General features: G+C 43.7%; 1 protein-coding gene across 1 annotated transcript in view; it reads right to left on the reverse strand.

The window, feature by feature from the left end:
• Positions 1-2,792: 2,792 nt before the first annotated feature.
• The window catches only part of PNOC (prepronociceptin), a 380,746-nt gene continuing 359,507 nt past the window's right edge, over positions 2,793-24,031 (reverse strand). Inside the window, exon 3 of the mRNA XM_069233772.1 lies at positions 2,793-9,392. Coding sequence (XP_069089873.1) covers positions 8,805-9,392 — 588 coding nt within the window. The 3' untranslated portion in view covers positions 2,793-8,804. The remainder of the gene's footprint in view (positions 9,393-24,031) is intronic.

Raw genomic sequence — 24,031 nt, forward strand, 5'->3', positions numbered from 1 at the left:
CTTTGGGTATACATTTAGGATTAGTTCTAAGGATGACAGTGTCAGACTTAAATTGGAGAAAAGGCTGAGTGATTGTGAATGCCTGAATGTCACTTACCCTCTTTGCTGAAGGAAACGCTAGGAGAAGCACTGTCTTCCAGGAAATGTATTTCAATTCTGCCTTGTGTATAGGCTCAAATGGATGCTTCATCATTTGTGAAAGTATAATATTGAGATGCCAGGGAGGAGGAGGAGGGGTTTTAACAGGAGGAAACAACCGGAATAGTCCATTAAGGAATTGTTTCAATATTCTGGAGGACCATAGAGATGGAGATTTAACAGTATGATGAAACCTAGAAATGGCTGCCAGGGGAACCTTGATGGATGAATGAGAAAGACCTGATTTTGCTAAGTGAAGAAGATACAGAAGTATCTGTTCTTGAACAGATGTCAGAGGGTGGACATCGGAATGCTTACACCATATGCAGAATCTTTTCCATTTGAGTTTGTAAGTTTTATTTGTAGTCTCTGCTCTAGCATTAGCAAGCACTTCACGTCAATCTGTTGGAATATTTAGGTCAGCAAATTAATTGAATTCAGGAGCCAGGCCGATAACCGAAGAAAAGTCAGGTTGGGATGACAGACCTGGTCTCAATTCATCGACAGTAAATTCGGTATTGGTTCCAATAGAATGTGAGGTTGCTACGAGAGAAGTAGGAGCTCTGTGAACCAAAACTGGTGTGGCCACTTGTGAGTTATCAGTAACAGCTGGCAAAGTTCTCTCTTCATCTTCTTTAGAACTACTGGGATTAGCAGAAGCGGGGAAAACCGTAAGCATAGATTCCTGACCATTTGATCAAAAATGCATTCCCCCACGACCCTCTCTGCGGTTGCCAGCTTGCGTAGTACCGGCATTTTTTGTTCTCCTTTGTCGCAAAGAAGTCCAAACTGGGCTTGCCCCACTGAAGAAAAAGATCATTGAAAGTTGTCTGGTTTAGCTCCCACTCGTGGCAGGTTGTTGAGGTCCTGCTTAATGAGTCCGCAAGAGTGTTGGATACTTGTGGAACATGTTCTGCCCTGAGAGTTATGTGATGTTGAAGTGCCCAATTCCATATCTCTTGCGCCTGGAGAGACAGCGCTGGTGAGCGTGTACCACCTTGCTTGTTGAGGTAGTGCATGATGGTGGTGTTGTTGGTTCGTATCAAAACCGATGAGCCCCTGATCTTGGTTAGGAAGGATTTGAGCGCTAGGAAGACGGCTTTTAATTCTAACAAGGTGATGTGGAACATTGCTTCCTGGGTGGTCCATTTCCCTCTCACTGTCAGGTCTTGGAGATGCATGCCCCATCAATCTAGGGACGCGTCTGTGGTCAGAACATGTTCCGGGCTTTGACTCGGGAAGGAGAGACCTTCGGAGATGTGTGGTGTCTTCAACCACCATTTCATGGCCCGCTTCATTGGTGAGATTATTTGAACGATGTCGTTGAAAGATCTGTTTATTTGTGTCCACTGGCTGTACAACTGTTGTTGAAGTGATCACACGTGATAAGTGATAAACGATGCCCTCATCGACAAGATTGAAATTTTTTACACCGATGGTGGCAGAGATCTGGATGGATTTTTACTTTTTATTGTACTGCCAGCAGGTGTGGAGGGTTTAAAATGACCCTCCTCCTTGTGTTTCTTTGAAGTGAAAGGAACTTCCTGCATTTTTCCCTCACAGGATGCATTTTCTCAGCTGCCTTACTTCGGTTTGGAGAGAAACTCTCCACATATCTTTTTCTCCTTCTCGATGCCACTGAGGTGTCGCTGTCATCATCATCAGAGAGGGGGTATTCCTTAGATTTAAGCTTTTGAAGCTAAAGCAGGAGCCTGGCCTCTCTGTCTCTCAAGGTCTTGTGAGGAAAGGTTTGACAACTTTTAAAATCTTTCAACTTGTGTTCTGGGTGAAGACAGTATGTGCAGTCCTTGTGAGGGTCCTCACAGTGAAGCATTAACTTTCCACAGGTGCTGCAGGGTCGAAATAGACCTTTCTTGGCTGTAGACATGATGTAGAAGTCACAGTTGTAGAAGCAAAAAACAGTATTCAGAAGAATTCCTGTCAGGAAATAGTAAACTGAGCAGGGCTCAGGGAGACTCCCTTCCCATGACGTGCGGTAGAAAATCTGTGAGACTGGAGCCTCTGTGGTGAGGGTTCTAAAGGGTGCTCTCGCCTGATTGGCGGGACTTTGGGTCATTTCTAATAACACTGATAAGCTATGAAAGTAAATGTATTTTTTCAATTAACCTCAATGTAAAATTTTAATTTACTGCTTTCTGTGTACCGTGGGATTCCCACTTCGATGACGGGGAATGATTCAAGCATGTTAATCTATGAAAGATACACCAATACTGGAGAACCACTGTTTCACTGTTTGAAGTGTTGCGCAGACTTTACACATTACCTCTGACTTAAGCCTGCCAAGCTACCAGGGAGTTGAGCACAGGTTAATTTGGGATTGCTTGCGCCTTACCCTGACAAGGATTGTGGTTGCTGCATGACCAGGGCTCACACCCTAGTCAACCAATAACTCATTTTCTAACATATACCTTTTGTTTCTTGTTCATTTCTTTTCTCATTAAGGATCTGTTCACACCTTTTTCGTAATTAGGTCGCATTTTGATGGTAAAATATACTGTATCTTTTAGGATTCATAGATAATATCATAAACTCACAGACTCATCAATGCTCTCCTCTCACCCTTTGAAGCATGATTGAAAAGTCTCCATTTGTACGGCCTGGATCTTCTGTTTTTCACAACAACGATCACAATAGAAATAGTAAACTAGTTTATTAATCATTTGCTATGTACAAGTTTAATGGAGAAATAGTTTATGAAACAATTAAAAATAACAAATCTTTACAAACAGTTACGGCATTGACGCTGACACATTGATCTGGGTTCAAGGTCTTCTTTTTTGTACGCTGCTGGTCATGCTTTCATCTGCAGGTAGGCAGGATGGCCGGAGCAGGTGCTGCCACTTTTCGTAGTGAATTACAAAAGAAACAGAAATTCATCCTGTAATATGTCAGCAGCAGGACAGTACATGCCATGGCTACACTAACAAACATTCAGACACCGCCTGTTGCATTTAGCAGAAAGTCAACCCACGCCTAGAATATGAATTTAAGAATTAATACTGCCACACTCCATAATATTATCAGGGCCTGGATTACAAAGCTGGCCAGATGGTGATAAACGTACTAGTTTGTGGTAAGTTGCTATTTAGTACAATGTTATTGATTTCCTTACCAGGAAGCCGAACATCAAAGCTTTAGTATATTATCTCTTGGGGCCATTGCTGAAGGGACATAGATCATCATACAATCTCATAATCTGGTTTGATGGATTCCTTTAAAGCCACTGAATGTAGTGAACAGAATATCCATCACTGAACGCCAATAAATGTCTCACTGATACTCTAGCCAACTTAAAGTTTCATTAGAGGAGATATAAAAGTATCTAAAGACCTGATGATCTCAATTATTAATATTGTTTAAAAAAGTGTGATGTATGTCTGGGTGTCTATGTATGTTCTGTACTCACAAATCCAGTGCATGTTAATGTGCAATCCTTCAGGAATCTAAATTAAAGCATGTTTTCTTTACAACAGTGTACAGGATGGTGGACAATGAACTGAAATTTAATGGCTCAAAAACAGCACCTTAGTTGTTAGCAGAGAGGAATGACGGTGGCCAATAAATCTGTGGTGTTCCACAGTTGACAGACTCTGGCCATTCGCTGGTTTCACTAATAGGGAATATGACAAAAGTAGTATTCTATCAAATACTGTTGTTGAAGAGAATACTACAGATTCCCTCACTTTCAAAGTAACACACAGTTGGCACAGTCAGTATGTGACACTGCTCATGTCACATATTGACTATGCTGACTGTGTGTAACTTGCCATCTCTGACAGAGAATGGGTGGATGATCATTTTTATTTCAAACCACAAATGTGTGTATAATCCTTCACTTTACCCTAAAACTATGGTGGACCGCTTCATGTTTAGGCATTTGTGAAGTACCTCAAGCACCTTCCTTTTCCTGATTAAACAAGGTTTTGTTGCTCAAGATTACAGTTTACAATGCCAGGTGGCCATGCAAGGCAGCAGTGAGCTCACAAATTAAAACAGCATAACATACAACATAACAACAATATATGACATAACAGATGTGGATACCAATATTCAACAGTGCAGTGTTCATCTAATTTATCTTATATATGCTGTCACCTATTGCACTAGACCTCATACTGAAATATGAACATTGCTGCTTGAGGGTCAATCCAACTGATTATAGAAGTAGAGACGTTCACATCACAGCAAATAGTACATGGTCTTCCAAAATGGTGTCTCAGGATATCCATGTCAGCCCATAGAATAGTGCCTTGTGTATTTATTTAGCAATGACTTTCAGTTTAGAAGCCCACAAGAGAAGTCCTTGGCTGGATACCATGTGAAGCTTTGGGCTGTTCAACGATAAAGCGTTAGATCTGATTATGCCTCATAGTTCAGCAAAAAATATTTATTGTGAGGTGTATATTACTAGATAACCACCAGCATCCAAAGATAAATAACCATCACTGCCTTATGAGAGAGGAGGCCCTGGAAAAACACCAACACATATATTCCACAAACTTCCCTATGTTGAACTTCCCACCTAGATTAACATAGAAAGCCGCTTTCTGCCTTTTGTCAGAACTATTGTATCATTTCCCCCAACATACTGTACAAATGTATTTTATTCAAAAAATATTTGTAACCCATTATTTCAGTGTGCAGCTCCTGGTGTTTCAAGTAGGCTTGAGTTTTTGCTGTCTCAAAAAGAAACACGTTGTATGCAAATGGAACTCATAGATATGTTAAGTTGGTTTTATATTTCTCTGAATTACTTGTGTGAAGGCTGTGAGGTCAGACAAAGAAGAATGAACTAATCCATAGAAGTAGATAAGTCTTCCCATCTATATTCTCACTCGCCTAAATTGCCAGCCAGAGTGCACTTGCTCAGTTCCCTTCAAAGATGATCCTTCTTTAGGCCACCCTGAAGTATGGGCATCCTTTGATTAAGCCTCAAGAGTCAAACTTTCATAAAGGGAGCAGGGGTCCTGCTCCCTAAGGCAGCATGTCTCCAAAGAATTGGTGCCTTCAAGTAAGGAGTTTAAGCCTAGCCTATTATGTCTCTTCATGATTTCGAGAAGCTTTGAATGATCCTTCAATGATCAGTCCTTTTAATGCTCTGCATTGTCCCAGTGTTGCTGTTTGTCTCTGCATATTTGTTTTGCGGCATGTGTTCTAACAATACTTTTACCCCAAGGACTCTATTGATGTTGGGGTCTTTCACATTATTTAGTGCAAAAACTTATGGCTGTCTACATGGGATTTATAAGCACAGCATGCACCCTGGGGCTTCTTGTCTTAATACAATTTACATTATAAGTGATGTGATACTAACATAGATGCCACCATTTTTAATGTTCTTCTAAATTTCAGATGGTGGGACTGCTGGTGCCGGACTGCTGGTAACTTATTCCAAAACGGATGTGCCTTTAAGAAGAATGCTCTTCCTCCTTGTAGGGATGACCTGGTAGTCAGAGAGCCAAGGTGCTTAGTAAAGAACCATCTGAATGAATGGGAAGTTTGTATCCCTGACATTCAAGAGGGTGAATAGGAGGCTGAACTAGATGATGTTAGGCGATGAATGAGCCAAATTTTAGGGTATAAGGTGGGCTGAAGCTCAGCAATTTCTTCCTATCTTGGGACTGTGCAGGAACCGACTCAGCTGAAGGAACATAAGTAAGTTTTCCCGCTGGTTGATCTTGATTTAGATGTTGTTCAACAATTGCCAAGATTAATCTGAAGCCTATCAAACTCTCTTTTCTCTGAGACCAATTATGAGCTAATGGTCCAATAAGACCACAAATTTGTGACATCTTTCTGGAAGGCTTTAAATACACTCTAGACTTGAATTAGAGTTGAGTGGTAATGGAAAATACACTGATTTGTGGAGGCAATGGTGTACCTTCTTTTGGAGGATCATCCATCTGTGGTGAATTCTCTAGTGGAATTACCTCCACCATAGTGCTAAGCTGGGTAAGTTTCAAAAACTCCTAAAGATGTTGCTGTTTTAGTTAGTCCGCTGATCCTGAGTTAACAAAGTGCTGAGATACACCTTCTGGTATGATTTGTTGCGCTATACCAAGTGATGATAACATAATTTAACAAATTGACAACATAGCAGGGCACTGGTGGTGAACTGTCTAACAAGTGTATTTCTGACTTCCTCCACAAACAGAAGAATTTTCTATTACAACTTTAAAAAGTAAAAATTGCAAAAAGTAAAATCTCTAAAACAATCTTGCATAGGCAGAATAAATTCTGAAAGCAAAAACAGAGTAGGAGTTCCGGCGTCCTCTCTCCCAAAAAGCATAAACTTAGCACTATGAAATCAGAGGGCAGAGGAAAGCATTCTCTGGAATATGGGGTACTGTACCAGGTCAATCTCTGGTTTTAAAGGGGCTCATACCATTTTTGAGCAGCTAATAGCTGAACAAGGAAAAATAAAGTTTTCATTATTTTTTTGTATGCTGTTTGAAATAGTATTAAAGGTTTCATTCCAAAAGTAAGTGCTATTCCTAATGTTCTGAGTAATGATAATCTTACTGTGACAGACCGGAGCAGAAGTTGTTAAGATTCAAAGACAGTATTGTAAAGTGGTGTAATTTAACTGAACGTAATCTTTGCTTTCTTTGGCTTACAACAAATTTCAAATTCCTTTTCATACTAAAGTAGTTAAAATAACTTTGATGAGAATATGTTTGAATACTTTCCTATTGGTGCTATGATTCAAGCATAAAAACCTATAATAGAAATGTGAAGGCATAGCAAATTGAAGAAACATATAAGATCAAACACTACATGAGCAACACTTACATAAGATCTCAGATTGGCAGTCACAAGCTGCATAAAAACAGCTCCTAAGGTGGTGACCAGCCATTGTAAGTGATGCCAAGCTACCCAGGCTAGGGAGATTACAATGGCACAAAATCTGATGTTCTGCGTGTTGGTTAAAATGTCCTATATTGTATCAGTACCCATCTTGTCAGCCCAATAAAAGGTGCCATTATTTATCAGAAAACCCACTACTTCATCAATATATACAAGTAAAGATGAAGAAAGTCAAGTTAGATTGTTATTTCTCTCGGCTCTGCCAAGCTACTTGTAGAAATCCAAGTCGTAAAAAATTATGACTGCACCAGTGGGGTGATTGGTGACAATAAGCTACAATACCACTTAAGTGTTACTGCCCCTTGCAAAGGGATTTAACAGTGGCTAACAATCCCTGCAGAGGGTATTAACACATGCTATTTGTACCCCTCACACCTATGAGCACAACCAAAGGAAAACATCAATAATGAGGAGAAAGGCAAGTAAGAGCTGTTAGCAAACTTCACACTATTTTAAGTCAACACCACACTCAATAACGGTGTCTGGAGTACAGAACTGCTAAATGAATACCTACGTGTTTTGAGTAAAGCATTATTATAATGCTCGAAATGCCTGTGCCATTTTAATAACTGATGTACTATTTTTCTGTGAAGTGTTGTAAAATAATAGTTAACATTAGAAGAAATTGTAGGCTCAATCCTTTGGATCTGAGGAATACCTGTGACTGAGGCTTGTATACTCCTGAGACAATTGGTGGTAGGCAGTAGAGAAAAAAACAGAAAGAGGCAAGATACACCATTAAAGATTTGTTTAGATTTCAAAAGAAGGACATCTACAAAACTCCCATACACTCCCATATTCACTTCTAGTGCAAGACTTTGAAAGTTACCAACTAAGCTGAGATGAAATGCAAGAGGAGAAGGGTTAAGCATGGGTGCGAAATAACCATGCATTGTTGATGTTGAAGCAGTTGCCTCATAGTCCCCAATTACGATGCCGGATCTGATCACCCCCACCAAAGATGTCATTCAAAGGCCCACGAAGGCCTAATCCATGCCAGATTTCAAAGATAAGCACATATGAAAACGTAAGTGTGTAAATGGGTTCCATTTAGATTCACTGTTTATAAATTTATTATCATCAAAATTTGGCATGGCCTTCCAGACTCGATGGTGGCCACCACTGACATAGGATATCATGACAGTCTTTTCCTCAAATCGAATACACTATGTACGTTTCCGATTGTTGGCTTTCTTTAAACCATTAATGCTTATGCAAATGTACTTATTTGCTACTAAAGTCATTGTAAATGTCTTGAGTTGCCTTCCTACTGATTGGCAACCCTATCACATATACCTTCAGAGTCTAAGTGTGGTGTTAGATTTGCTACACTATGCTACGTGCAATTTCGGTGCTCCTTTTAAGGTATTAGAAAAGGTTTTTTTTTCATAACACCTGCATAATGTAACAAAACTTTTGATAAATTTGTGTCTCGGGTGAAAAGGCAGAACCCCTTAGTAAAGTGGATGTGACTGACAAAAGAAGGAGAAAATGCCTAAATAAAAGTTCATTCTTTTAAACCAGTCTTAGAAATTCAATGCGAGGAATCTACTTTCCCACGTTCCCATCGTAATTTGCACTCAAACATAGCTACTTTTTTCTCAGCTGTTGTATCTGATTTAAAGAAAGAAAACATTTACGCAGTGTACACGTGGAGATATCTATTCATGCTTTGTTGCGCCTTTCGGTACAGTGGTTTCTAAATACACTCCTTGGGTGAGGTTGACGTTTTGCCATGGTAAGTTCTAGATATGAAATGCTGCTTTGAACCAGGGTCTTTAAATCTCGTTCTGTTCATTCAGATCAGCGGATAAGCTGTCGTATTCACTGGAGCGCGTGGACATGCCGAGATACTGCTTGAGAAATTGGCTGAACCTCTTCTGGTTGTTCCACTTTCTAGCTGATTTTCTAACGCCGATGAAGCCCCCGTATCTCTTCTGCATGCCTCGGGCAGGCTCCATGAACTTCCGGTAGCTGTATTTGCCTTTTAAAAAGCCGCCATACCTCTTGGAAATCTCTTTCGGCTGCCCCTCCGGGTCGCCGAAACTGTCGACCTCATTGGTCAGCCCCAGGGGAGTTTCGCGGCTTTCAAGGCCGCCATCTTTTTCTTCCCGCTCGTGGATGACACCACTGATTTTGGACACGCGCTTCTCCCCCTCGATCTTGCTGAGGCCAATAACTTTAGTGAGGTCATCCAGGTGCTTCAAGCTGCCCGCAAAACGGTTGTCACGCACCGTTAAGGGCTGGTATGCTTCCTCCTCTGTGCTGTCTGCACTGGTTGGGGGCGAGGCCCGCCCCAGAGCATTGATGCATACTTCCCAGATGCCGCTTGGATAAATCTTGCCTTCACATTCCACAATGCACAGCTAAGGAGAAATAGGAACATTGTTAGCAGTTTGCACACAGCGCCATACATTTAATGTCTGTACATACTATTATCACATTCAGCTAAGACTTTATGGGCCAGATGTAGGAAAATCCTGAATTGTGACTCACAAATTGCGAGTCGCAATTCAGGATGCAGGATGGTGTCCCTGACACCATCTGCGACTTGCAAGGGGGTCACAAAGCCCCACCTCATTAATATTAATAAGGTGGGTCCCAATTTGTGACCCCCTTGCGACTCGCAGCACTCACAGGTCTGTGACTGATTTTAAATAAATGATTATTTTTGTTGTTGTAATGCAGCCCGTTTTCCTTAAAGGAAAACAAGATGTATTACAAAATGAAAAAATTAAACGTGTCAGTTTCATTTTTTCAAAGCAGGCAGTGATCCAAAGGACCACTGCCTGCTCTGAAAAACTGTTTTCCAGGCCATTCACAAAGGGGAAGGGGTCTGCGAATGGGTTACAACCAGTGTGACACTGGTGGTAACTGCGATTGCTTTGCGACCGCGTTCGCGGTCACAAAGCAATCCTGCATCGCGCTGCGACTCTCACAGTCCCATTTCGCGAGTCGGTAACCAGGTTACCGACTCGCAAAACGGGAATAGGGCATCGCGATGTGGGTTTTGCGCGTCGCAAACAGCAAAAATCGCTGTTTGCAACACTTAAAACCGTTGCTACATCTGGCCCTATATTCCTTCATTCACAGGTCAAATGCAAACTAGTGCCAACCTATAGCCAGTGATTTAAGTGGAAAGATAAAAGTACTGGTGCTCACTATTTAGAGTACCTGCTTGCTCTTGAGAAGTGTCAGTACTCTCCCATTAAATGTATTGCAGCAGGGTTGAGAATTGCAGGTACCCCCATTTTCAAATTCAAGAAGTGCAGGTACTCAGTACCGGACAGTACCTCCCCATTTAAAGCCCTGCCTGTACCTATATATTCTCTAAACTCTGAATCTTGTGTTGCTTACATTTTCAGAGTCGATGGACAATAGTTCCTGTTGCAGAAGATCCGACCTTTCTAAGCACGGGGCGAGGTTTATATCAGAGGTGCGCAAAGTTTTGCAAAGGTGTCAACTTTTCTAACTTAATGAAGATTTGTAACGTTTGAAAAATTAAAGGCCTTATTTAGTGTTTGGTGGACAGGTTACTCTGCAACAAATGTGACAGATATCGTACCATAGTTATTACAAGTACCATAGGATATAATACACTTGTAATAAGGCAGATGGGATATCTGTCACGTTTGTTCAGGCCCTTTATTTGGAAGTGAACTGCTGCGCAAAAAACAATATATATTTCCCCAAAAAAGTTTTCAGGACTCGGCTCCCAAAACAAATAGTATTGGGGGGTATTTTTCACCCATTATATTATTCTACAACAATTTGACCAAATTCATGAAGTTGCAAAATCACCTTTGTAAAATTTTGCCTATAGCGAGCATCATCCAAAAAACATGCCTTTGCAGCTTTTTTTATTATAAAAAAACATTTTGTGGAATGTTAAGTCACTTTTTTATTACTACAAAGTCATGAAGTTACGAAGTTTGTCACTTTCATAAAACCTTGCCTATCAGTGAAATGTTCACCCAAAAACATTCCAGTTCTTTTTTCCTGCAAAACAACTACACAGTGCAGGAATTTTCAATCTTTGCTGATTTCATGAACTTAATAAAGTTGGCAAAATAATAGAAAAAAAACTTCATAAAGTGAAGCTCTGCTTTGCACAATCCTATTATTTGGCCTTGGAGTGTGCGTAGACTGAAGCAAAGTAATTAAACCATTCCATTTCCAAACTATAGCTTTAGTACAAAGTAAAAGAAAGGGCCTCTTTCAAGGCCCATTAAAGGCAGGATTACTCTTGATTCTTTCCAGATTATTTTTTTGATCTTAGTCTTTTTGTTATAGACTGAATGTAAACGGGTGAGCCAGGATGGCTCAGGGGGTTTGGGGAGAAGATAGAGCCTTGGAGACCCTGGTTGCGAAGTGGCCGCTGGTATAATGGTAGGTAGCATGTCTTCAGGAGTAATGGAGGCCACAGACATCGGTGACGTGTGAGCAAGAGGAGATATGGGTAACTGGAGCAACATAATATTGCTGTTCTATTGCTCCATTGACAGTTTTCATTTAATTCTTAGGAAAATGACTAGCTGTTATTTACTACTAAATATTTATTTACACAAAGAGGCAGCCATTTTGAGAGGAGGGCCCTCCTGTTGAAAGACTACACTTGGGTGGGGTGAATGTTGGCATCCTATCTCTCTGGCTCCACTCGCAGTGTTAATCATTTGAAGACGCCATGTGTTGCCCTGGTCCCTTTGACAACATCTAGTCTGCTAACCCTCTGCTACTATGTACCCAATAATCTTGCAGGCATGTTCTGTTGTTTTTGACATCAGGTATTGACATAGCACAGACTGTGTCATTCTGTGGTTATATGTTCATGTTTGAAACATGTTTTTTTGATGTTAAAAATGTATATCTTTTGTTAAATAACAGTACCTTTGTAACCTGCTTGGTAACTATAAATCGCTCAGATACATTTTTGGTTCTTGTTTCACAACATATAAAATCACAAAAAAAAATAAAAAAATGTAGCTACAGTTCATGAACTCTGACAATCTCCTTCCAATGGCTATGGTATAGGATGGAGTGTCCTGCAACTGCCACAACACCAGTTTCTCTCCTCTTATTTCTTCAGAATATTTTCCAGTCTATGTTTTGTGACAGGTATGTCATCTCTGGGCACAAGGTCTGAAAGGGGTGTACCAAGGGCCCCATCCCCATGTCCAAAGGTACCAACCAATCCAAGATGCAAGAGAATACACTATAGCTTACAGAGTGCTCAGTGCATGATGTCCCTACGCTCCATTAGGTGGTAAATTTATCTTTTACTTTTAAAGGAAAGTATTACAGTACCATAGCGACCTTGGGGAGGACAAAGCCTTCAAGGGTTTTCAAGAAAATTTAGGGTAAGGGCAAGAGACTTTGTCAAATGGGAAAACGTGCAGAAGCTGATTGGCTAGCACAGTGACAACTGAGCAGGACTGAGAGGTAGATTTAGGAAGTGGATGGGCACATGTAGAACATAGTCAGATGACGCAATGTGTGAGGGGTAAGAGCAGGGATTGGTTTTAGATGGAGTAGCAGATCAGTTCTTCTAAACCCGAGCAGTGAATTTCACCAAAGGCAGTATTAGTATATCAAATGAAGAGGAGATGGCAGATGCCACCAGGCAACATGGATGTGTGACCAACTGATACTTGAGATTTCCAAATCTTGAGATGTTTGCAGTCTCCTGTGAGCCTCCAAGCATCTTGTATATACTTTGAAATGTGGCAAAGCGTGGGGAATGGCTTCAACTCTTTCCTGCACCTCCACCAGAAAGCTGGCCCGAAAAAAGGACTGGCACTAGGGACATCCGAAAAATGTACGACAGTGAAATAAGAGAAATGCAACAAGCCAGAAAAGGCTAAGGTGATAAAAACGTTGTTAAGGAAAACAACATTGCCAGCTGGAGAGCATGGCCTCACTTGTAGAGTGTGTCTTAGTAAGAGGCATATGAGCAAGCAGATGCCAATGCAGGGGTGTGCACCAAAGTACCTGCAACACACTTTTAATTGGGCAAGGGCAGAGAACTTGTACCATCCAATGCTAAGCCCATTGTAGTTTACCCAATAAGAGGTGGGAGATATTCTGATGTAAGAGACATCTTGTGAAAGGTGAGAGAACACAAGAGAGGAGACATAATGAGAGGAGATGGCAGTCAGAGTAGGAAATTAAAGGGAGTACTACCTGTTCATCCTGATAGCTTCCACCTCTTAGGGTTCCAGTTTAACAATACATTTTATTATGATACAGGCAACCTATTTGAAAAGTTCAGTTCCTTCTTGGAGTGGGTGGTGGATCAGGTGGAACCCTCAGGAGTAAAAGTCCACTACTTGGACAATTTTCTTTTTGTAGGCAAAAGAGGTACCATGGACTGTATTGCTGCACTTATTGTATTTTCACCTTTGACTGCTACTCTAATGGTTCTTTTAGCCCCCAGCAAGACGTAAGGTCCCATAATTTGGTTGACACTAAACTTGATACCAAAGAAGGTCTGTCCTGGCTGCCACAGAAGAAGGTAGAGTGCTTCTCTGATGCCATTTGGGAGGTACTGTTGAAGGAAAGGCCACATTGAAAGCATTACACAAACTGAAAAGGAAGCTTACTTTTATGGCCTGTATCATCTCAGTGGAGAGAGTGTTTGTGAGGCGCATCTCACGACCAACAGTGGGTACATCGGTGAAACGCTATTTCATCAGACTAGGTGCAGGCCTGAAGAAGAATTTGCGAATGTGGATGACATTCTTTTAAACTTTCAATAGATGCAGTCTATGGCAGTCCCCATGAATATCCAGACGACAAGTACAGCTGGCTATAGATGCCATGGGCAGACAGGCCCTGCTGGGAGCTGCTTGGTGTGCTGATAAATGGCTTGCATCCTGGCATTCACACACAAAAAAGCAAGAACATAACAGTCCTGAATCTCTTCCCCATCTTAGTTGACCTGAACATTTAGCCCAACAAATTGTCCAACTGCAGGCTCATCATTTGGTCTGACAACATGGCAGTAGTACAAACAATAAATTTGTAATCTGCATTATGTCCTGTTGCCCTGAGCTTACTGAGGAATTTCATCATTTGTAGCTTGCAACTGAATACTCACATAAATGCCAAGCATTTGGAGGGGGTTGCAAGCAAGGTTGTGGGAGCTCTCTGTCATTCCCGGATGGACAAATTCAGAACAGAGAAGCCCAAGGCAGACACTTGTGTAACCCTATTCGACTCAGAGCTTTGGAAGTTGGTGAGAGGGAGGAGAGGCTCAAGAACATAGCACAGATGTCTCTGGCACCAAGCACATGTTGTCGTTACCAGCAGTGTTGTAATCTAATTTGTGAGTTGCAGAACACCTGACAGCCATGGCTTAACACCACAGAATCCAAGAAATAAGCATTGTTTTCTGCTAAACTATGCATTGCAAGGCTGAACTGGATCTAAGCCCAAGGTTGATGACAACCGAGTCCCTATAGACTTTACCACACTACAGCACATTTTAGATCATTGCAAGGCTGAACTGGATCTGAGCCCAAGGTTGATGACAACTGAGTCCCCATAGAGTTTACTACACTACAGCACATTTTAGATCATAAATCAATGACGTGCAGCTCGCAATATGAGACCATCCTCTTCAAGGAACAAATTAAGTTTGCATTGTTTGGGGCCTTCGAGTATCAGTGTTGGTGGCTCTCTAGAAGGAGGACAGCAGTTTTAGTGCCACTAGTATCAATGACATTAAGACAAATAATTCTTGCACTAATTCACTAGTATGTAAATCAAAAAAGGGATCAACAGGGCGAAAGAAGGTATGTGACACTAAACAGAGAAGGGTCTGATGACAGTTATTGCCCTGTGACACTGTTAGCTTCATACCTGGAGTCACGGAGAAAAGGAGATGGCTACTTAATCACAAGGATTTGTCCCTGTTAACAATGTATCAGGTTAAGATGGAACTAACTAAGGGCTTGGCAAAGGCTGAGCTTACTGGGCAAAGGCGATTCACAAACCACTCCTTCTGGTTCAGGGCACCAACCACGCCATCTGGAGAAGGTTTGGCAGAATACAACATAAGAAAAACGGGGAGGAGGGAGCCTGACTGGTTTAAGTGCTAAATTTGACCATAGGGACAAGCTTTTTGTAATCAGAGTATCTAAAGTTTTTGTCTGGAACTCTATTGTGCAAGTTTGTTAATCCAAAGGGTGTTTTACCTTGGTAGGTTTGTAACACAATTGTATGAAGATGTAGAATGCAGTTGCTAGTATCGAAATAATCTTAGCATGCATGTATGATAAATAGTCCTGGAAAACATGAGTTAGTCTGCAATGAAGTAGTGTACAAGGGTGAGCCAGGCATGCAGTGGGTCATGTTGGAGGGATACACTCTGGACACTCTTTGGCACCTGACATTTTAGTAATACACTGGGGTAGCAATGATCTCACTGCCGAAGGCAGGTTTACACTGTTGCAGACGATGAGATGCATTGTGGAGGCTATGAACAGATTACTTGGGGCCACAGAATTATCATGGTCCAAGATTATCCCTAGGCAGTGTTGGACTGGAGCAAAATCACAATAAAAAGTCAGAGTCCAGGAGAAATTGAATGGGGTCATGTTTACATGCTTAAATAGTGTGGGCATGGGGTACAGGAGACATAGCCCATTTTAACCTGAGGGCCAGTTTCAAACTATGGCCCTGATGGAACTCACCTCTCCAATTTAAGAAGTGACCTGTTTTTCCTGAGCATAAATCACATGCTGACGCACAATGGGGTGTAAATAGACCTTAAAAGAGTAAAAGCCAAGTACGGGAAGCCTTACTGGCAATAGAAGCCACCACAGCAAGACATGCCAAAATCTAGAAGACGGTCCATTGCAACCACAACCTTAGCCGTCAGCCCAGGTGGAAAGGTGGCACCAAGGAACTCCATGCATACAATGAGTCACATTGATATGGCCAAGGGGAGACTGAGATAAATGATGGGGCAAGGGATAAAATGTCAGCAGTAAGCGTTCAGGTATAGGGTCAGGTGTGGATAGGGAGTGGTATGACCATAAGGTAGCCGTGCTTGAAGTGAAGGTGAGTGAAGCACGGGTACTGGAAGTATAAGATCACCCAGTGCATCTGATTGCTTGAAACATGGCTACCGGAAGAGGATGGTCACACAGCTTTCCTGGTTGCTTGAATTCAAAAGAAACAGAGAATATGCTTGAGGGTAGCTGTTGAAGCATGGCTATCAGAAATTAAGGCTCACCTGGTGTACCTGCCTGACTGAGGTATGGCTACTGAAAGTGGATGGCCACCATGAAAACCTCATAGGCTGAAGTTAACGAATTACGTCCAGTGTACAATTATGACTGTTGAAGCACAGCCATCAGAAATGAAGTATCACTCAGTGTGCCTGCTTGCATGAGGCATGGCTAGTGGACATGGACGGCCACCCATCATGCCTGAGTAACTGAAGGTGTATGAAATTTGTCTGTGTGAAGACTACAACCACATTTTTTATGGGGTTTGTCATAAATGAGTAAGCATGGCTACTGTACGGTCACAACTCCACAACCACCTCAGTGCCTGACTGTATGATGTGTGTGGTGGCCAGCCAACAGAGATGGGAGTGGTGCCCAGCAAGGAATGTTCATGGAAAGGAAATGCTGCAAAGCCACCATCTTCTTAAATGAGAAAGCAAAGTGAATTTGAAAGGATTGCTTGTAGGTTAAAGCAGCCAATAAACTGCTAGCTTTGACGTTCCAAAGAAACAAGTGCGGTCTCCTTTTTAGGGATGCTGTTGGGCCCCTTCCTCAGAGGTGCAGCCACTAAGAGAATTCCAGCACTGTTCATCCTGTAAAAGCAGATCAGTTCTAGCCCCTACAAACATGAATGTGGAGCTCTGCCTGCTCACTCCGCATGTGCTGTGAGTTGAGGTTAGTAGTGGTGGGAGAGATGTAGTGGCTTCATGCAAGTAAGTGACACCCAAACTGCCCCTGTCCAGTGCTTTCCCAGTCCATCCGGATTCTCTGATAGCCAAGAACTACTTACTCCAGTATTGGAACTTATATAGATTCACATGCTTGAATCAGTCCCCGTCGTTGAGATGGGAGCCCCCGGTACATTTAACTAAGTAGTGTTGACATAGATATAACCTAAGGGCCCTAGGCCTCTTAAATTACTAGTCTATCAGAGTCATTTTAAGAAAAAGGACCAAACTTGAGCATCCACTAATCAGAAGACACCACCCTCTAGAACCCTCCTAAGAGAAGCTCCAGTACCTCAGATTTTCTACCGCACGTTGTGCTAGGGAGTCTCCTTAGCGCTCTGCTCTTTCTTCACACTTTTGGATTAGCTTTAAGCTGATTTTTTTCTGCAAAACTTGTTTTGACTGATTGTGGGTAACACAGCTACAGCTACAGCATGTCTGACAAGGAAAACAAGGAAAAGAACGGTTTATTCAGAGCCTGCAAGACCTGTGGCAAAAAGAGACTACACTGAAGACCCTCATCAGGACTGCATATACTGCCTCTATCCAGACCACTCAGCTAAGGACTGTAAGGTTTGTCGTACCTTTTCTTCTAAGACTCTGAAAGATAGAGAAGGTAGATTGTTGTTATGACTGCAAAAACTTAAGTCCAGAGATAATCCAGTCTGAGTCAGATAGTGATGACTCCTCAACATCGTCTAAAAAGTCATTAAAAAGGGCTAGATCACATTCAAGATCTTCTTCAGAGCAATCAAGAAAAGCCCACAAAAGACCACCCGAGGGTCTTACAGGGCGACAGCCCCTCCACTTCACCTCACAGATTTACCAAAAAGGGGAAAGAGGTCATGCCAGCAGCTCTGAAAGGCACAAAAAGTCATCTTCTGTATCTACATCTGTGTCTGCTGCACCTTCTACGACTTCCACCTTTTAGGCGCCCAAGGCAGTTCTGACAATGACATCGTCGACGACGAGTATCCCACCTCGTCGATGATGTAATTGACGAGGATCTACACGTCATCATCGTCGACGGCAGTGACAATGGTGTCCGCATTGCCGTCGGCATCATCGTCGACCTCGTCGACAGTAGACTCGTCAGTAAGGCTGGCGACGATTAAGATATCTATGCGTTCGTCGTAGACGACTTCACCGTCGATGAAGGCTATATCTGCGCCATCGACGACCCCGTCGATGAGGGAAAAACATCACAGAAGCCAGGAAAAACTTACCCCAAAGCATACTTCATCTAGTAAGGTAACCTTCTCATGCCAGTACACCTGCTGGAGAGGGATGAAGAATCAGACGGAGAGGGACCATTTGGAACAGCACATAGCCCCTCACAGTTAAATGTGAAATATGAAGAGGACGATGATGAGTATGGCAAGACCTATGACCCGCAGTACTATGTAGGGGATCAAGCATACCAGGAGGAGGCATACATACCAAGCTCTTTGCTATCTGATCTCAGAGCAATGCTGGCTGATTACAGTAAGTGTTTTCCACCTCAGCAACAGAGACAACAACAACCTCCTTTGTCGCCCATTTCAAGGGTTACCACTCCACGTCAGAGGCTAACCTCTTTGCTGCTAGTGAATGTGGCCACGCCAGATATCATCATACCGCAGGACACTGATGTTTTGGAAGGTGATCAAGAAGAAGAAGAGCTCCTTGACACTCAGTCGGAGTGGGATGGATATGTTATTCCTGCTCCTCCTTCTACTTCTCAGCTGAAGGTGGATTCCCCTCCAAAAGACATCGGGGTGTTCCATAATCTCCTGGAGAGAGCGACTAAACGGTTTGCTCTGCCAATGCCGTCCAAGCAAACAGATTGCTTCTTATATGATTTTAAGTTTAAGGAGCCGTTGCAGAAATCTGTACGTTCCATACCATTATTCAACTTCTTATGGGAAGAGGGGTTGAAAGTCATGCACAAGCCTGCTATGGTCACAGCGGTGCTTCCCCGACTAGACAAAAAGTACAAAGCACCGAAGGCTGCCCCAGCATGTCTAACTGGTCACCCTCATCCAGATTCAGTGGTTGCTCAGGCGGCACAGAGAAGGTCAAAAAATCCCTCTGCTCCAATTTCCGCACCTCCGGACAAAGAGGGTAGACGGCTGGACAATATTGGAAAGAGGTTCTCGTCAATGGCTAGCCTCGTTATAAGAGCGGCTAACTCCCTGGCAGTGTTAGCCAGATATGGCAGACAACTATGGGCAGACATCGCCCCGCATATTGACCAGTTGCCGGAGGATGTTAAGTTGGAGGCGAAGAAGACGTTACATGAGGGAGAGTGTACGTCAGCGGAACTGATAGACTGTTCTATGGATATAGCCACGACTGCGTTTCGTCAGCTTGCAGGTGCGGCTGTCATTCGGAGGCAAGGCTGGTTAAAAGCTACATCCTTCTGTCATGAGGTCCAGAATAAAGTTTTAGATCTTCCTTTCGATGGCCAGCCATTGTTTGGAAATCATATTGATGAGGTTCTGCAATCTATTAAATCCAACACTGATACAGCAAAATCATTGGGAACTCTCCAGTTTCGTAAACCTTCCTTTCGAGCCACGAGAGGACGTGGAATGCCTTCATAAAGGGGAGGCTACCAGCAATACAGATACTCAATGTATCCATCCTCCTCACAGCTGTTCCGTCAATACTACACACAAACGCAACCCTCACAGGCGGCTTACGGCAGATCTGGCTCTAGAGGACGCTCAACTCGCCCTGCTAAAGACTCAGCTCACAGAGCCTGATGCACCCAAAGCTCCAGCTGCATCCGACCCTCCTCCTCTGGTTCTAGGCGGAAAGATATCCCTGTTTTTCAAACAATGGCGAATCATAACATCAGACAAGTGGGTCTTACAATTAGAGAAACAGGGCCACACTTTAGAGTTTGTCCAAATGCCTCCTCCCAATCCTCCTAGCAGAACTTCATCGAAGTATCTAGAACAACTCAAAAGGGGGATCAACAAAATGCTCCTCAAAGGAGCAATAGAGAGAGTACCGCCATTACAGCGAGGAAGGGTTTTTTATTTCCAGGTTCTTTCTCATTCGCAAAAAGTGGAAGGACTGGAGACCGATCCTCGACCTCAGAGAATTAGACGCCTACTTGAAAAAACAGTCCTTCCGTATGATAAGCCTACAGGATGTCCTTCTGCGATTGAACCAGGGAGATTTTATGTCTGCACTAGACCTAAAGGGTGCGTATTTCCACATCCCCATTGTAGGAGGCTGGCCTGGCTTGTAGTGGGTACCAAGGGGTACTTACACTCTGTACCAGGTCCAGTTATCCCTTATTAGTGTAGAAGAGGTGTTTCTAGCAGCTTAGGCTGATAGAAGGTAGCTATAGCAGAGCAGCTTAGGCTGAACTAGGAGACATGCAATGCTCCTACTATACCACTGGTGTCATATGCACAATATCATAAGAAAACACAATACACAGATATACTAAAAATAAAGGTACTTTATTTTTATGACAATATGCCAAAAGTATCTCAGTGAGTACCCTCAGTATGAGGATGCCAAATATACACAAGATATATGAACACAATACCAAAAATATGCAGTAATAGCAAAAGGAAGAAATGCAAGCAATGTAAAGTTACAGTAGATTGCAATAGGAGCACATAGGTATAGGGGCAACACAAACCATATACTCCAAAAGTGGAATGCGAACCACGAATGGACCCCAAACCTATGTGAGCTTGTAGAGGGTCGCTGGGACTGTAAGAAAACAGTGAGGGTTATAAAGATAGCCCATCCCAAGACCCTGAAAAGTAGGTGTAAAGTGCACCTATATTCCCCAGAGAGCACAGAAGTTGTGACAGGGGAATTCTGCAAGGAAGACCAACACCAGCAATGCAACCAAAGTGGATTTCCGAACGAGAGTACCTGTGGAACAAGGGGACCAAGTCCAAGAGTCGCGACATAGTCGAGTGGGCAGATGCCCAGGAAATGCCAGCTGAGGATGCAAAGAAGCTGCCACCGGATGGTAGAAGCTGTGGATTCTGCAAGAACGAAGAGGGCTAGAAACTTCCCCTTTGGAGGATGGATGTCCCACGTCGTGAAGAAGCACGCAGAAAAACCGCAAACAAGCCTTGCTAGCTGCAAGGGTCGCGGTTAGGGTTTTTGGATGCTGCTGTGGCCCAGGAGGGACCAGGATATCGCCACTTGGATGAGGAGACAGAGGGGGCGCCCAGCAAGTCAGGGAGCCCTCACAGAAGCAGGCAGCACCCGCAGAAGTACCAGAACAGGCACTTGGAAGAGGAGTGAACCGGAGCTCACCTGAAGACACAAAATGGAGCCCCACGACGCCGGAGGACAACTCAGGAGGTTGTGCACTGCAGGTTGGAGTGTCGGGGACCCAGGCTTGGCTGTGCACAAAGGAAATCCTGGAAGAGTGCACAGGAGCCGGAGCAGCTGCAAATCACGCGGTACCCAGCAATGCAGTCTAGCGTGGGGAGGGAAGGACTTACCTCCACCAAACTTGAACTGAAGAGTCACTGGACTGTGGGAGTTACTTGGACAGAGTTGCTGAGTTCCAGGGACCACGCTCGTTGTGCTGAGAGGGGACCCAGAGGACCGGTGATGCAGTTCTTTTGTTGCCTGCGGTTGCAGGGGGAAGATTCCGTCGTCCCACGGGAGATTTCTTCAGAGCTCCTGGTGCAGAAAGGAGGCAGGCTACCCCCAGAGCATGCACCACCAGGAAACAGGCGAGAAAGCGGCAGGATCAGCGATAAAAGGTTGCAGTAGTCGTCTTTGCTACTTTGTTGCGGTTTTTGCAGGCGTCCTGAGCAGTCAGCGGTCGATCCTTTGGCAGAAGGTGAAGAGAGAGATGCAGAGGAACTCTGATGAGCTCTTGCATTCGTTATCTAAAGAATTCCCCAAAGCAGAGACCCTAAATAGCCAGAAAAGGAGGTTTGGCTACCTAGGAAGGAGGATAGGCTAGCAACACAGGTAAGAGCCTATCAGAAGGAGTCTCTGACGTCACCTGCTGGCACTGGCCACTCAGAGCAGTCCAGTGTGCCAGCAGCACCTCTGTTTCCAAGATGGCAGAGGTCTGGAGCACACTGGAGGAGCTCTGGGCACCTCCCCTGGGAGGTGCAGGTCAGGGGAGTGGTCACTCCCCTTTCCTTTGTCCAGTTTCGTGCCAGAGCAGGGCTGGGGGATCCCTGAACCGGTGTAGACTGGCTTATGCAGAGATGGGCACTATCTGTGCCCATCAAAGCATTTCCAGAGGCTGGGGGAGGCTACTCCTCCCCAGCCCTGACACCTTTTTCCAAAGGGAGAGGGTGTAACACCCTCTCTCTGAGGAAGTCCTTTGTTCTGCCTTCCTGGGCCAAGCCTGGCTGGACCCCAGGAGGGCAGAAACCTGTCTGAGGGGTTGGCAGCAGCTGCTGTGAAACCCCGGGAAAGGCAGTTTGGCAGTACCCGGGTCTGTGCTAGAGACTCGGGGGATCATGATCTTAGACATGTTACATGGCCATGTTCGGAGTTACCATTGTGACGCTATACATAGGTAGTGACCTATGTATAGTGCACGCGTGAAATGGTGTCCCCGCACTCACAAAGTCCGAGGAATTTGCCCTGAACGATGTGGGGGCACCTTGGCTAGTGCCAGGGTGCCCACACACTAAGTAACTTAGCACCCATAAGGTTAGACATATAGGTGTCTTATAAGTTACTTAAGTGCAGTGTTAAATGGCTGTGAAATAACGTGGACGTTATTTCACTCAGGCTGCAGTGGCAGGCCTGTGTAAGAATTGTCAGAGCTCCCTATGGGTGGCAAAAGAAATGCTGCAGCCCATAGGGATCTCCTGGAACCCCAATACCCTGGGTACCTTAGTACCATATACTGGGGAATTATAAAGGTGTTCCAGTATGCCAATTTGAATTGGTGAAATTGGTCACTAGCCTCTTAGTGACAATTTGGAAAGCAGAGAGAGCATAACCACTGAGGTTCTGGTTAGCAGAGCCTCAGTGAGACAGTTAGTCATCACACAGGGAACACATACAGGGCACACTTATGAGCACTGGGGCCCTGGCTGGCAGGGTCCCAGTGACACATACACTAAAACAACATATATACAGTGAAATATGGGGGTAACATGCCAGGCAAGATCGTACTTTCCTACACCCATTCACCCAACCCACAGACAATAATTGAGATTCATGGTAGTCGGAAGCCATTTTCAATTTTGTGTCCTCCCTTTTGGCCTAAAGTCAGTTCCCAGGATATTTACCAAGTGCCTAGCGCCGATTGCAGCCTTTCTCAGGAGAAGAAGACATCAGGTATTCCCATATCTAGACGATTGGCTGATAAAGGCAAACACCTACACAGGAGCGTGCAGGTCAACAAGAAAGTGCGTTTCCTTACTCAACAGCTTAGGCCTGACCCTCAATTGGGAGAAGTACAAACCCCTACCATCACGCGAAATCACCGTTTTAGGAGCAAATCTGGACACTCAATCCACTATGGCATGTCCCACCGTGGAGAGACAACAAAAGATGTTAGCTTTGGCAAAGTCGATTCAGAGAAGGGACTACATTTCAGTTCGCCTCTTCAAATCTTTACTGGGCATGATGTAATCATGCATACCTCTATTTCCTCTCTGCAGGCTCAAGATGCGGCCCCTGCAAGAGCAGCTCAATCTACAATGGCACCAGATTTCAGGAAGCTTTGAAGATCAGATAAACATAACCCCAGCAATAGTCAATGCTCTGGTATGGTATGCTGGTCTCAGAAACATCATCTGTCTGTCGGCCTATCGTTTCTCCATCTTCCAGCACCATGGACTATCACCACAGACGCCTCCCTGGAAGGTTGGGGAGCTGTTTTGCAAGACCTACGAGTAAGTGGCAAGTGGCTACTATAGTTAAGGACAATGCACATCAATCTGCTGGAGCTCAAAGCAGTTTATCTGGCTTTACAGGCTTTTCTCCCAAACATTGCCGGATCAGAGGTGGTTATAAGAACAGACAACACCACTACGATGCATTGCCTCAACAAACAGGGAGGCACAAGATCTTTTACCCTCTCCAGGGAAGCTC

The sequence above is a fragment of the Pleurodeles waltl genome, chromosome 5 (assembly GCF_031143425.1).
Source record: "Pleurodeles waltl isolate 20211129_DDA chromosome 5, aPleWal1.hap1.20221129, whole genome shotgun sequence".
NCBI lineage: Eukaryota > Metazoa > Chordata > Amphibia > Caudata > Salamandridae > Pleurodeles > Pleurodeles waltl.